The sequence below is a fragment of the Delphinapterus leucas genome, chromosome 5, assembly GCF_059928025.1.
Source record: "Delphinapterus leucas isolate spDelLeu-1000000601 "Yukka" chromosome 5, BTC_Dleu_Yukka2, whole genome shotgun sequence".
Lineage (NCBI taxonomy): Eukaryota > Metazoa > Chordata > Mammalia > Artiodactyla > Monodontidae > Delphinapterus > Delphinapterus leucas.
The window spans coordinates 512,118-527,823 of record NC_143133.1 but is presented as its reverse complement, the minus strand read 5'-3'; the positions used below and the strand labels follow the sequence as shown (position 1 = coordinate 527,823).

The window sequence follows — 15,706 nt, the reverse complement described above, 5'->3', positions numbered from 1 at the left end:
TCCTGGACCCTCGCCCGCACACCAGACACTGCAGACTGTTCCCAAGTACCTGTTCCGGGGAGATCTCCGTGTGGGTCACAGGCAGGATCTAGGAGAACAGACACAACACGAACCTGGGAACACTTCTTGGGCTGGGCACCGACTGCTCCCTGGACGTCACGTGCCGGGGGCGCAGGCCAGTGCTGGGCGGCTCCTCCCCACATCCCCAGTGGCCGCGGGGCCCGCACGGACCATTACGGTGGCAATGATGGACAGAAGCGCGTCGCTGAAGCTGAGCATGCGATGCGAACTCTGGATCCCGTCAGCCGTGTCCTCGTCCTGTGAGCCCGTGGAGGAGGCTCCCTGCCCACCTAGGGCCAGCTCTGGGGTCCGGGGCCCAGACATGGTGGTGCCTGGGAAGAAGCACAGGTCTGAGCCCGTGGGGTGCTCCTGGGGGCCGTGACACAGGCTGGGCGGGGCTGGGCAGAGGGGCCCTGCCGCTGCTTCCTCTGCCCTGTTCTCCTCTCCCAGCCAGCCTTCTAGAAGAGGGGCCTGTGACCTGGGAGACACACCCTGCGACTGTGTCCCCTCTAGGGACAGGAGAGGCAAGCGGAGGCACACGGCACGTATGGTGGGTGCTCCAGGGCTGGGCGTGACACCCTCGACCCCAACCAGACACCACCGTGTCCCTGCTCCCACTGCACCCTGCATCACAGCCATGATGCGACCTTTGGGGGAGTCAAGGTCCTGCGTGGAAAGCCAGCTGCCCCGGCTGCTGCCCCACTGGAGGGTGCTCTCGCTCCTCCTGTTGGCAGGCGGCCTGGGGGACTGGTCGGGCACCCGCCAGCGAAGCGCCCACGGCAGAGCTCCCTGGACAACTCAGTATCAGAGGTGGGCTGGGAAGACAAGCGAGGTGCCAGCTGACGGGTTTCCGGGCAGAAGAGATGCCAGTGCCTCCTGGGAATGGAGTCGGGGCCCCGCAGCGGGAACTCCGGGGGGGCAGGCCGTGGCCGCTGGGAGGCACCAGGCTCCTTGCTGAAGGGCAGCACGTGTCCTCTGCCACGGAGCTTGCCTGGGCAGAGGGCCAGCATCGAGAGGTCGGGAGAGAGGTCGGGGCTGGAGTCATCCGCAAATGCTATCAGAGAGGACGGGATGCCCCGCGGTGGCGTGCGGGAAGCACCGCGCCGAGGCGCCCGGGACGGAGCTGGAGGGGGTCCGGAGCGCAGGACGCCAGGGCTCCCTCGGACGGGTGGCCCGAGTGGTAAACCCCCCGAGAGGCAAGACTGGAAGCGAAAGGGCGCCCTGGTCTTCACCCTGAAGAGGACACTGCCGACCCTGGCAAAGCGCCAGGAGCCTGAGGGAGAGGGAGAGTGAGGCGGAGGAGCTCCGAGGGGCGGCCGGATGTCAAAACTAACAGCCGAGCCTCCCAGGACAAGACAAAACCAGAACCCCACCCCCAGAGTGCAGAAGGGAGGCTCACGGGGACTTCCGGACAGGAAGGACAAAGTGCGGATACACGTGCAAGATACGCAGCAGCCCGGGAGGTGCAAAGGGCGCCGATGAGAGGTCAGCTTTGCACAGGCGGCAAGGGCGTGGGGGATGCAGAAGCTGGCAGGGGGTGCAGGGCACCTCAGCCACCGGGAGACCACTCAGCAGCTGGTCAGGGCTGCGGCGCCCACCCCTAGGCGGCCAGCCCCAGGGTGCACACGAGGTGGGGACTGCGGGCCTCGTGGAGCAGTTCACCTCGACACTGAAAGCCACACACGCTCTGACTGACAGGTGGCACATCATTAACCACTAAGGGAGCTGCTACCAAGGGCTGTGGACTGTCTGTGTCCCGAATATGCATGTGTCGCACGTCGAGCCCCACCCCGGGGGATGGGATAGAAGGTGGGGCCTCTGGAGGTGACTAGGTTAGAGGAGGCCGGGAGGGTGGGTCCCAGGATGGGATCGGTGCCCTGACAGGAGGGGACCGGCGTGCTCCCTCCCTCTGCTGTGTGTCTGCAGGCCGGGACGTGGCCTCACGGGAAACTGAACTGGCTGCCACCCTGATCTGGGACTTCCAGCCTCCAGGACTGTGAGAAATGAAGTCCTGTTGTCTAAGGTCCCAGCCCGTGGCATTTTGTCGTGGCAGCCAGAGCAGACTGAGACAGTAAATGACAACAGACGAAACAACCTACATGCATAAACTCAGAGGCACAACGCTGAGAGGGATGGATCAAGTGCAGAAAGACGCACATCGTGTCGCACCACTGATGTACACACATACACCAGTGAGAGCACAGTAACACAAACAGGACAGCACTGCGGTGACCCAGGCAGGGAGGGGTGGAGGACGGGTGCGGATGTATCTCTAATTTCTCTCTCACTGGACCCACTTTCTAAAGTTAACACACAGGAAGAATCACTCCTTCTGGTGCCAGCGCTGAGATGTAGACAAATGCACAAGGCGTGTAACCATGGCCCCAGTCACAAAGCAGTTCTGGCCCCGAGCAGTGCCTTTGTGGGCAGGCCTTCCTCGACCCCAAACCCTGGCCACCGCTTGTGTCTTCTGTTACTGTCGTTTTGCCCTTTCCAGATTGTCCCATAAATGGCCTTGTACCCAGAGAACCTCTTGAGCCTGGCTTCCTTTACTCAGCACAGTGCGTCTGAGATGTGCCCATGTCTCGGGAGTATCAGGAACATGTCTTTTACTGCTGTGTAGTTAATTGTACTGCATGAACGTACCTGTTTATCCACCCACCAGTTGGGAAACAGGTCATTCACGGTTTTAGCAGTTCACAATAAAGACACTATAAAGATGTACACACAGGTATTTGTGTAAACCTGTTTTATTTCTCTTGGGCGAATACCTCAGAAGGGGTCTGCTGGGTCATTTAGTAAGTACGGGTCAACTTTATCTGCCAAACCGTTGACCACAGCACTCTGCATTCCCACCCGCAGCGTGTGAGAGCTGCATCTGCTCCTATCCTCGACAGCACTTGGTTTGGAGGGTCTTTTCAAAATTTAATGATTTTTTTTTTTTTTTTTTTTTTGCGGTACGCAGGCCTCTCACTGTTGTGGCCTCTCCCGTTGCGGGGCACAGGCTCCGGACGCGCAGGTTCAGTGGCCACGGCTCACGGGCCCAGCCGCTCCGCGGCATGTGGGATCCTCCCGGACCGGGGCACGAACCCGCGTCCCCTGCATCGGCAGGCGGACTCTTGACCACTGCGCCACCAGGGAAGCCCCTATTTAATGAATTTCTAATTATAGCTGTGCCGAGAGATGTGCTACCTCACTGTGGTTTAATTTGCACTTTCGTATCGACCAGCTGGGTATTCTCACGTGCCTACTTTTAAACTGCACATCTTTTGTGGCAAAGTGTCTGCTAGAATCTTTTGTTCACTTTTTTGAGGAGTTATTTGTATTCTTACTGAATTTTGAGAGTTCCTTCCACATCGTGGTTAGAAGTTTGGTGTTAGATATGTAATTCGCAGGCATTTCCTCGCAGTTTTGTGGCTTGTCCTTCCTTCTCTTACCTCTTCAGAAGAATGGCAGTTTTAAACTCTGGCGGGACTTCCCTGGTAGTCCAGTGGTTGAGACTTCACCTTCCAATGCGCGGGGTGCGGGTTCAGTCCCTGGTTGGGGAGCTGGGATCCCATGTGACTCAAGGCCAAGAAACCAAACGTAAAGCAGGGGCAGCATTGTGACAAATTCAGCTGAGACCTTGGAGATGGTCCACATTAAAAAAAAAAAACAACAATCTTTATATCTGGATGAATTCCAACTTGCCACCTTTTCATTTATGGATCATTCTCTTGGTGTCATATCTAACAATGCTTTGCTTAACCCAAGAGCACAAAGATTTTCTGTTTTCTTTTAGAAGTTTTAAAGTTTGAGGTTTTACTTTTGATCTACGATCAATTTTGAGTTAATTTTTATATAACATACAAAGTATAGTCAAGTTTCCCTTTCTTGCAGATGGACGTCTGGTTTTTCCAACACTTCTTGTTGAAAAAACTGTCCCTTCTCCACTGAATTGCCTTTGCACACACCCTGGTCAAAAACTAACAGACCACATTTGTGTGGGCCCATCTGGGGAGTGTCCATTCTGTCCCACTGACTATGCATTTATCCTTTGCCAGTTTCACACTGCCTTGATTATAGCTTCATAGTAAGTCTTGATATCTGCTAGAGTCCTCCAACTCTGTTTTTTTTTCCAAAACTGTTTGGATTATTCTAGTTCCTTTGCCTCTCTCTCACATGCCCCTGCTTGTTGGGCCCCTTTCATAGTTGCTACAGGCAGAAAGATGGGGTACAGCAGCCCTCACTGCCCAGGCCCACAACTGGGAACTGGCCTAGGGTCAAAGCCACGAGGAGGAAGAGTGAAAAAATGGAAAACTCACACGTGTGCTCACTGATTCAAGTTCCAACTGCCCTTTCCAACCTATTGCCTTTTGCATACTTTTTCTTTTAATATTTTGTCCAGAGTTTTTACCTGTAATCAGCGGGAGAGGCAGCCTGAAGGGGACTTCCTCATCTTCGCCAGCACTAAACTTAATACTTTTTTCTTTTAATTTTTTTAAAAATATTTATTTATTTGGCTGCGTCAGGTCTTAGCTGCAGCATGAGGGATCTCTCGTTGCAGCGTGCAGGCTCTCTAGTTGTGGCACGTGGGCTCAGTAGTTGTGGCACACAGGCTCTAGAGCGCACCAGCTTCATTGCCCCATGGCACGTGGGATCTTAGTTCCCTGACTGGGGATCGGACCCGCGTCCCCTGCACTGGAAGGCAGATTCTTAACCACTGGAGCACCAGGGAAATCCTTAAACTTAATACTTTACTTTACAGAAGGGAGGGAGAGAGAGGAGCTGAGAAGAGCAGGCAGAGGGGTGAAGGGAAAAGAAGACCATCGGACAAAAATAAGACAAAAGCTAATGTGTTTCTTTAGGCACGGGTTAATTTGGGGAAACAGATGTCCATTACATTGCTTTCTATACTTTTTGTATGTTTAAGTTTCTTTCAATTAAATTTTAGTTTTAAAAAGTCAGTAAATATCAAATATAGACACAAAAATCCTCAACAAAATGTTGACAAATGGATTCTGCAACATATAAAAAGAATTATATACCGTGCTAAGTTTTATTCCAGGAACATAAGGTTGGTTTAAAATTAAAAAATCAATTACTGGAACACACCATATCAATAGAAAAAAGACAAAAACGATCATCTTAATAAATGCAGAAAAAGCATTTGACAAAATATAACACCTCTTCATGATAAAAACTAGTCAACAAAATAGGAATGGAAGGAAATTTCCTCAACCTGATACAGGGCTAATATCACACTCAATGGTGAGACTGAAAACTACCCGCCTCAGATCAGTGACAAGACGAGGATGTCTGCTCTCAGCACATCTATGCAACACTGCTCGGGGTTCTAACCATGGCAACTGTGCAAGACAATGAAACAGAAGGCATAGAGCCTGGAAAGAAGGAAGTAAAACTGTCTCTATTCGCAGATGATCTGATTCTGTACATAGAAAATCCTAAGGAACCCACACAAGAAAACTATTAGAACTAATAAGTGAGTTCAGCAAGTTTGCAGGAAATGAGATCAATATATAAAATAACTGCATTGCTATTCACTAGCAATGACCAATCTGAGAATAGATTTAAGAAAACAATTACGTTTATAATAGTATCAAAAATACTTAGGAACAAATTTAACAAAGGAGTACAGGGACTCCCCTGGTGGTCCAGTGAAAAAGAATCCACCTTACAATGCAGGGGACACAGGTTCGATCCCTGGTCAGGGAACTAAGATCCCACATGCCACGGGGCAACTAAGCTTGCGCGCCACAATTACTGAGCTCACGTGCCTCAACTAGAGCCCGCGTGCCACAAACTACAGAGCTCACACGCTCTGGAGCCCACGTGCCACAACTACAGAGCCCACGTGCCCTGGAGCCTGCGCGCCACAACTAGAGAGGAGAAAACCTGCACGCCACAACTAGAGAGAAGCCCGTGCACCACAACAAAGAGCCCGCGCACTGCAAGGAAAGATCCTGCATGCCTCAATGAAGATCCCGCGTGCCGCCACTAAGACCTGATGCAGCCAAAAATAAATAAATTAAATAAGTAAATAGTAAATAATCTTTTAAAAAAAAGGAGTACAAAACATTGTTGAAAGAGATTAAAGAAGACCTCAATGAGTGAAAAGACATCCTCTATTCATGGATTCGAAAATTTAATATTGTTAACGTGGCAATACTTCCCAAATTGATCTACAGATTCAATGCAATCCCTATCAAAATTCCAGCTGCCTTCCATGTAGAAATTTACAAGCTGACCCTAAAATTCATATGGAAATTTAAGGGACCCCTGGCTATTTAAGGAGTAGCCAAAACAATCTTGAAAAAGAACAAACCTGAGGACTCACGCTTCTCAATTTCAAAACTTAGTGCAAAAGCTATGGTAATCAAGTCGGTGCAGTATCGGCATACAGACATATAGATCAATGGAAGAGAATTGACAGTTCAGAAGTAAACCACTACATTTATGGTTAACTGATTTGCAATAGGGTGTCAAAGCCATTCAATGGGGAAAGAATAGTCTTTTCAACAAATATTGCTGGGACAACTGGATATCCACATGCAAAAGAATGAATTTAGATACTACCTCATGCCACATACAAAAATTAACTAAAAATGGATCAAAGACCTAAATGTAAGAGATAAAACACTGGAGAAAATCTTCATGGCCTCATATTTGGCAAAGAGTTCTTAAATACAACACCAAAAGCACAAGCAACGACAAAAAATAAATTGGAGTTCATCGAAATTTTACCTTTTGTGCTTCAAAGGACACTATTAAGAAAGTGAAAGACAATCCATAGAATGGGAGAAAATATTTGCAAGTCATGTATCTAGTAAGACTCTAGCATCCAAAATATATACAGGACTCTTACAACGCAACAGTAAAAAGACAACCCAATTCAAAAAATGGGCAAAGGATGTGAAAAGACATTTCTCCACAGGAGATATCCTAGTAGTCAATAAGCACATGAAAAGATGTTCAGCATTACTGGGTTGTGTTAGGGAAAAGCAAATCAAAACCACGAGACAGTCACCCTCCAGGATGTGGCCATAATACAAGTAAATGATGGACAACAGCAACTCTTGGTGAGGCTGTGGAGAAAACGGAGCCCCTGTGCACTGCTGGGCGGGAATGTAAATGGTGCGGCTGCTGTGCAAAACAGTATGGAGGGTCCTCAAAAAATTAAGCAGAGAATTAACATAGGATCCAGCAATTCCACTTCTCGGTATATATTCAAAGGAATGGAAAGCAGAAACTCGAAGAGATATTTGTACACCAATGATCACAGCAGCATTGTTTGCAATAGCCAAGAGGTGGAAGCAACGCCAGTGTTCATCTACAGATGAACATCTAAAGAAAATGTGGCATCTCCATCTACAATGATATATTACCAACCTTAAAAAGGAAAGACATTCTCACATGTTATGACATGGTTGAATCTTGAGGACACTATGCTAAGTGAAATAAGCCAGGCACAAAAGGATAAATACTGTCTGATCCCACTTATATGAGGTCCCTAGAGGAGTCAAGTTCATAAGGAAAGAAAGCAGAAGGGTGGTTGGCAGGAGCTGGGGGGAGAGGTGGGAGTTACCGCTTAATAGGACCAGAGTTTCAGCTTTGCAAGATGAAGAGTTCTGTGGACGGATGGTGGGGACGGCTGCACAGCAATGTGAATGCACTTAATGCCACTGAACTGTGCTCTCAAAAAGGGTTAAGATGGTAAATTTTGTTACGTGCATTTTACATGGCTAAATGTTACGTGCATTTTACATGGCTAAAAAAAAAGCACCTGGCACGTAAGTGTTCAAAAACATGTCAGCTACACCTAACCTTCATCACACACGAGTTTTTAAGACATGGTGATGAATGAAAGAACACAAGACTGAAGGTCGAGGAGGAGTTGAGAAATAATTTTTCTTAAGGTGGAAGAGACTGAAGAATTGTTAAATTCCGATGGCAGGAAGAGGGAGTTGAAAATTCCTATAACAGAGAGGAGGTAACTGAAGGCTCGTGACCCTGCAGAGCCACGCAGGGTGCTGGCTACGCCTCAGGGTGTGGTGGGGCAGAGGTGTCCTGGGCGGGCTCAGTCTGGGAAAGCTCAGAATGGGAAATGCCCGAGTGCTGTCTGGAGATATTTATGACAAAATGACAATGAGGACAATATGTGACATCTGTCCAACATTTACTAAGTACCAAGCATTGTTCCAAGTACTTTACATGTCCTGTTTCTTCTAATTCTCAAACAATGCTGTGAGGATTATTGAAAGACAAATAATGATTCTGTGTGTATGTGTGTGTGTCTAATAGTGAGAGCTCGGTGTGCATCAAAGTGCAAGGAGTTTGATAAGGCTGGAGCACAGGCTCAAACTGGGAGGTGTACCTGAAGTATAAGGCAGGACTAAATCACAAAGAGCCTTGTAAGCTCCTTCAGGAGTGTGGAAATTATTGGGAAGACTATGCAGCGACTGTGTACTTTTCTTTACATACATACATATAAACATATGTATGTATTATATTCCGTATACAAGTCCATTATCAGATATTTTCTCCCAGTATGGGCTGTCTTTTCATTCTCTCAACATGTAAAAAAATATATATATATATTTATATATTTATGTGTGTGTGTATATATATATATTTATGTGTATATATATATTTATATATTTTTGTGTGTATATATTTATGTGTGTATATATATTTATATATTTATGTGTGTATATATATTTATATATTTATGTGTGTACATATATATTTATATATTTATGTGTATATATATATTTATATATTTATGTGTGTATATATATATTTATATATTTATGTGTGTATATATATTTATATATGTGTGTATATATATTTATATGTTTATGTGTATATATATATTTATATATTTATGTGTGTATATATATATACACACATATACATTTAAATCAACAGACTATTTTTTTTTTTAGCAGTTTTAGGTCTGCAGAATAATTGAAGGGAAAGTACAGAGAACTCCCATATCCCTGTTCATTCCCCCCGCCCTTTTCCCCACCATTAACATCTTACATTAGTGTGGCACAGTTAATGAGCCAACACCGACACACTGACACATCGTGTTGTAGTTTTATGGGTGCTGACAAATGCATGACTTATATTCACCACTGTAGTACCATACGGAACGATTTCACAGCCCTAAAAATCCCCTGTGCTCCCCCTATGCATCCCTCCCTCCCCCCGAAACCCCTAGCAACCATGGACCTTTCCACTGTCTCCAGTTTTGCCTTTTCCAGAATGTCATGCAGTTGGAATCTAACAGTATGTGTCATTTTCAGACTGGCTTCTCTCACTTGGTGACATGCTTCTAAGGTCCTCCGTGTCTTTTTGTGGCTTGTAGCTCATTTCTATTTATTATTGAATAATACTCCATTTCATAGATTCACCACAGTTTATCCTTCACCTACTGAAGCACACCTGCAACAATGTATTTTGAAGTTCTTGAGTTTGATGAAGTCCTGTTTATCTATTTTTTAAAATTTATTTATTTTATTTATTTATTTTTGGCTGTGTTGGGTCTCTGTTGCTGTGCGCAGGCTTTCTCTAGTTGCGGCGAGCAGGGGCTACTCTTCGTTGCAGTGCGCAGGCTTCTCGTTGCAGTGGCTTCTCTTGCTGCAGACCACAGGCACGCAGGCTTCCGTAGTTGCAGCACGCAGGCTCAGTAGTTGTGGCTCACGGTCTTAGCTGCTCCGCGGCATGTGGGATCTTCCTGGACCAGGGCTGGAACCCGGGTCCCCTGCATTGGCAGGCGGATTCTCAACCACTGCGCCACCAGGGAAGCCTGTTTATCTATTTTTTATGGATTGTACTTTGGTGTCATATCAGAAACTCTCACAGATTGTTTTCTAGAAGTTTTATGGGTTTTTTTCATATATGATGCAATGTATGGATTAACATTCTTTTTTTAAACATATGGATATCCAATTCTTCCAGCACTGTTTGTTGAAAAGACTATCCTTTCTCCAATTACCTTTATTCCTTATTCACAATCAATGGAACATATTTATACTCATGGGCCAATTTCTGGACTTTTTATTCTGTTCCACTGATCTACTTATACCTTTATACCAACACCACACTATTTGGAGCACTATTTGGAGTACTGAAATTAGATCGTATAAGTCATAAAAATCTGTCCTCGTTCAAACTTGCTTTGGCTATTCAGGCTCTTTCGCAGTTCCAAATGAATTTTAAAATCAGTGTGTCAATTAAAAAAAAGTCTGCTGGGATTTTAATTGGAATGGCATTGAATCTATAGATTAATTTGATGTCCTAACGATCCTGAATTTTCTAAATTAATGAATACTGTGTACCTTTCCACTTATCAAGGTCTTTAGTGTCTCTGAGCAAACGTTTTTAGTTTTCAGTTATAAGTCTTGCACATCTATTTCAGATTTATCCCAAAGATTTGGTATCTTTTGATGCTCCTGTAAATAGTGGGTTTTTTTCTAATTTCAACTTCCAATATTTGTTGCTAGTTATTTAGAAATATGCAATAACTTTTTATTTATTTTGCATATTAACCTTGTATCCTGCAACCCTGCTAAAGTCACTAGTCCTAGTAGCTCTTTCTGTAGTTTCCATGCATTTTTTAACCTAGAACAATGATTCTCAACTGAGGGCAATTTTGCCCCTCAAGGGACATTTGCAATGCCTGGAGACATTTTTTTTTCCTAAGATTTTTTTTGATGTGGACCATTTTTAAAGTCTTTATTAAATTTGTTCCAATATTGCTTCTGTTTTATGTTTTGGTGTTTTGGCTGCGAGTCATGTGGGATCTTAGCTCCCCGAAGATCATGTGATCTTCAAATAAACAATCTTCCTTATTCCTTTTCAATATGGAAGCTTTTCATTTCTTTTTCTTTTCTTTTTTTTTTTTAAAGGCAGAGGACTCAGTGAGTGAAGGTAGTGGGATGGAAATTAACTAGGTCATCTTTTTTTAAAAAATATATTTATTTATTTATTTATTTATTTTTGGCTGTGTTGGGTCTTCGTTTGTGTGCAAGGGCTTTCTCTAGTTGCGGCGAGCGGGGGCCACTCTTCATGGCGGCGCGCAGGCCTCTCACTGTCGCAGCCTCTCGTTGCGGAGCACAGGCTCCAGACATGCAGGCTCAGTAGCTGTGGCTCATGGGCCTAGCTGCTCCACGGCATGTGGGATCCTCCCAGACCAGGGCTCGAACCCGTGTCCCCTGCATTAGCTGGCAGATTCTCAACCACTGAGCCACCAGGGAAGCCCCTAATTTCTTTTTCTTGCCTCATTACATTGGCTAGAATTTCTAGTACAATGTTGAATAGAAATGGTGAGACCAGAGACTTGTTCCCAATCTTGGAGGGAAAAAAAACATCCAGTCTTTCATCATTCCATAGGTCAGCTATAGGTTTTTCATAGATGTCCTTATTATGTTGAGGAAGTTTTCATTTTATTCCTAGTTTGCTGAAAGTTGGTTTTTTTTTTTTAAATCAGGAAATCGATGCTGGATTTTGTCAAATGCTTTTTCTTTTTTTTAATTTTTTTTCGTCTGTGCCGGTCAGCATGTGGGATCTTCGTTCCCCCATCAGGGATCAAACCCGTGCTCCCTGGAGTGGTAGTGTGGAGTCAACCACTGGACCACCAGGGATGTCCCCGTCAAATGCTTTTTCTATGTCTATTGAGATGACTGATTTGGTTTTCTTTTTCACCGTAATACTGTAAATTACATTGATCCATTTTTTAATATAAAGCCAACTTTGCAATCCTAAGATGAACCTCACTTGGTTATGTTGTATTATCCTTTTTATATAGTATTGGATTCAGTTTGCTAAAAAATGTTTTAAAAGAATTTTTATATCTTTGTCATGAGGAACATTAGTCTGCAGTTTTCTTTTCTTGTAATGCCTGTGTCAAACTTCGGCATTAGAAAAATGCTATCCTTATAGAATGAGCTGGCGTTCATATTTCCTTCTTTCAATTTTAAGAATCTATATAGAATTGGTATTATTTCTTCTTTAGTTTGGTAGAATTCCCAGTAAAGCCATCTAGGTATGGAATTTTCTTTTAGGAAAAGTTTTTAACTACAAATTCAATGCTTTAATAGTTATAGAGCTATCTAGGTTATCTATTTCTTCTGGAGTGAGTTTTGGCATTGTCTTCCAAGGAATTTGTTCCTTTAGTGCAAGTTGTTGAATTTATTGGCATAAAGTTGTTCATGTTCTCCGATTACCCTTTTGGCAATGATGTCATCACCTTCATTCATGATACTGTTAACCCTTTTTTTTCCTTGTTCAACCTGGCCAGAAATTTCTCTTTTTTATTTATCTTCTCAAAGACTCAGCTTTTGGTTTCATTGATTTTCTCTATTGTTTTTGTCTTCTATTTCATTGATTTCTGCTGGTATTTATTATTTCCCTTTTTGTACTTACTTTGAGTTTCATTTGCTCTTATTTTTCTAGTTTATTAAGATGAATGATTTGAGACCTATCTTCTAATAGTGTTTTAGCCACAAATTTTGAAATGCTGCATTTTCATTAGTTCAAAATTTTAATTTCCCTTTTGATTTCTCCTTTGACCTATGGGTAATTTAAAAGTGAGTCAGTCAGTTCTCAAACATTTGGATGATTTTCCAGAGATATGCTATTGATATCTAGCTTAATTCCACCGTGGTCAGAAAACATATTTGCCCAGAATATGATCCATCTTGGTAAATGTTGTTTATATATTTGATAACGTGTATTCTACAAATGTCCATTAAATCAAGTTGCTGGTGTCATTCAACTCTACCATACGCTTGGTCATTTTCTGGGTATTTGTTCTATCATTATCTGAGAAAGAAGTATTGAAATCTCCAACTACAGTTGTGGGTTTGTCTATCTCTCCTTGCACTACTACTAGTTTTTGCTTCATGTATTTAAAAGCTTTATTATCAGGGGCAGAACTGTTTAGGATTGTTATGTCTTTTCATGAATTCACCCTTTCATCATTATAAAATAATCTTCTTAACTTCTGATTATAGTCTTTTGTTATGAAATTTACTACAAAGGGACAGGTTTGGCGATGAAAACTATAAATTCAGTTTTAGACGTATATATATATATATATATATGACATGTATACATGAGCTATCTCATGTATATGAGAGATACCTAAGAACAAATGTCTAAGAGTTCAGGAGGGAAGTGTGATCTGGAGACACAGATCTGGATTAAGATGGTGTTACTATAGCACCTAGTGCAGTGTCAGTATAAAAAGTGCTCCATCAGTATGAAACACAAAGTCTGAATAGACTCTTGTCTCCAAAGTAATTACACTATTAAAAACCTCAACGCAAATGTAGGTCATACCAGAATAAACCCACAGCCTCCAAACTCAGACGAGCCCTGGACTACATCATGCTTTCTAGTGAGTTATTCACTAGGTTTTCCACAAAAGCTATTTTAGATCTTTCCCACACTGCTCAAATCTTAGTTTTCTTACCTCCCTTCCCATTTTTGGGAGACGTTTTCTTCTCCTTATTCACAGTGAAAACAGAAGAAAACAGAGAATTCCTTTGCTTTCAGTCCAATAAACACATAAAGTTACCTGCAACTACAACCCACCTTCCTCCCTTCCTTTTACGATGAAAAGCAATTTTCTTACAGCCAAAGTGAACACTTCCCTATGCTCTGGATAGCATTCCCTCCTACCGTCTAGGGGACCACTTTGCACCTGTCCCTTCTTTCCTAGCAGACACTGACTGGCCCCCTTCCATCAGCTGGAGGCTGCTCAGCAATCTCCTATCCTACAACCTCTCAACATCCATCATAACTCTAGCTCCCACACTTTCTTCTCCATAGCCAAACTTACTGAGTTACCTCCACTTACCATCTCTCTCTCCATTTCTTTACTCTTCCACTCAGGGTAATGGAGAGTTTCCAATGAAACAATTTATTCTTGGCAAGGTCACCAAAGATCTCATTGTTGCTAAATCCAACACACATCTTTTCCTACTTTTCCTACTTTTAAATGACATTTGACACTTTTAATTACCACCACCCTCCCCAACATCTTTCTTTGGCCCGGTGACATAAAGCTCTCTTAGTTTTTTTTTGGCAGTACGCGGGCCTCTCACTGCTGTGGCCTCTCCCGTTGCGGAGCACAGGCTCTGGGCATGCAGGCTCAGCGGCCATGGCTCATGGGGCTAGCCGCTCCGCGGCATGTGGGATCCTCCCGGACCGGGGCATGAACCCGCGTCCCCTGCATCGGCAGGCGGACTCTCCACCACTGCGCCACCAGGGAAGCCCTCTCTTACGTTTTATTCCTGCTTCCCTGGCTGCTCCTCCCCTCTGAAGACTGTACCCTCTTTCTAACTGCGGTGTCCCCTTGGTGCGCTCTTCCAAGTCAACTACCACCTACATGCTAGGGTCAACCAAATACAGCCTGGGCTCTTTCCTGAGCCCCCAATCCTTGTATTCCATTTACCAGACGAACACACCGGCTGAAAAAGCCACGTAACTTGTGTGGACTTCTAGCTGTACCACTAGCTGTAGCAACAAGACCCTGGCCACCTGGCCAGGTAATGACACTGCTGAGCACATTTTGCACCCAAAGGCGGGGTGTGGGGTGCGGGATTAACTATACTGTACGTTCTCCAAAATAATCTAGGATCATTAAGGCGAATACATAAAAAGATACTGCAAGCAGTAAAGCACTGCATGAACGAAGCTGCTTTATTATAAGGATAACGCACGTTAGCCCGTCTGGAAAGATATTTTTAGTAGCTTGAAATTCTAGGCGGGTTAAGATGCTGTCTGGGGCTTTCGGCTCCAGTTCTCAGTTTGGGGATGAACACTCCACACCAGGACCTACAGGAAGCAGCCGGGCACACAAACGAGCCAAGGGATCAGGCGAGTGGTGGTGTCTTACCTGAGGGGGCAGCTCTAGGTGATGGGTGACACGCGGTATTCTGGGTCCAATGCTGACAGATCTGACTTTTCTACAGAAGCTACAAAACTCGGTTTCTACAATTAACCTCTTCAGTCTTTCAGTAACAACCAACTCGTTAAAAAGACGGACACTGCGGGCCCCCCGGCGCTCCGAGCACAAGACCCGATCCTCCCGCCGTGCGGCCCAGCCCCGGGAGCCCCCGAGCACCAGCCTCCGCGGAAACGGCCACGTGGGCACGGTTGAGCGCCGCGCCGGGGTGCAGACCACCCAGGGACAGCCACTGCCGCCGCCGCCAGCCCTCTGTTAGCGCGACAACCTAAATCCGTTCCGAGGCCTGCGGCACCGCGCACGCGCACCGCCCCTCCCCCAGCCGGCACCCCGCCCTGCGCATGCGTGGCCGCTGGCGCGGCGGAAGTGAGGCGTCGGCGCTCTTCCGGGCGGCGACGCGCTCCCGCCCCTGCGTCGCGGCGTCGGGCGGAAGCTGGTGCGGTTCGCGGCCGGCGGTTGCCGAGTGGACCCGGACGCGGCTGGACGCCGAGCCCTCTGTCCGGCGCCCGCCGCGGGCCGCCACCATGTCGCTGCTGCAGTCTGCGCTCGACTTCCTGGCCGGCCCGGGCTCCCTGGGTGGTGCTGCCGGCCGCGACCAGACTGATTTCGTGGGGCAGACGGTGGAGATGGGCGAGCTGCGGCTGCGGGTGCGGCGGGTCCTGGCCGAAG

General features: G+C 45.6%; 2 protein-coding genes across 12 annotated transcripts in view; one reads left to right on the top strand and one right to left on the bottom strand.

The window, feature by feature from the left end:
• TMEM175 (transmembrane protein 175) overlaps positions 1 to 15,587 on the bottom strand; it is a 26,447-nt gene extending 10,860 nt beyond the window's left edge. For 2 of the 4 annotated variants that reach the window (XM_022554904.3, XM_089911382.1), the window contains exons 1-3: positions 14,969 to 15,587; positions 232 to 392; positions 50 to 88 (exon numbers count right to left, since the gene is read on the bottom strand). In XM_022554904.3, coding sequence (XP_022410612.1) covers positions 50 to 88; positions 232 to 384 — 192 coding nt within the window. In that variant the 5' untranslated portion in view covers positions 385 to 392; positions 14,969 to 15,587. Of the gene's footprint in view, positions 1 to 49; positions 89 to 231; positions 393 to 3,497 lie in introns of all 4 variants that reach the window. The other 2 variants (XM_089911381.1, XM_089911380.1) reach the window with 2 other exon arrangements.
• The window catches only part of GAK (cyclin G associated kinase), a 50,723-nt gene continuing 50,472 nt past the window's right edge, over positions 15,456 to 15,706 (top strand). For 6 of the 8 annotated variants that reach the window (XM_089911368.1, XM_089911371.1, XM_089911373.1 and 3 more), the window contains exon 1: positions 15,456 to 15,706. In XM_089911368.1, the coding sequence (XP_089767494.1) occupies positions 15,562 to 15,706 (145 nt within the window). In that variant the 5' untranslated portion in view covers positions 15,456 to 15,561. The other 2 variants (XM_022554897.3, XM_089911374.1) reach the window with 1 other exon arrangement.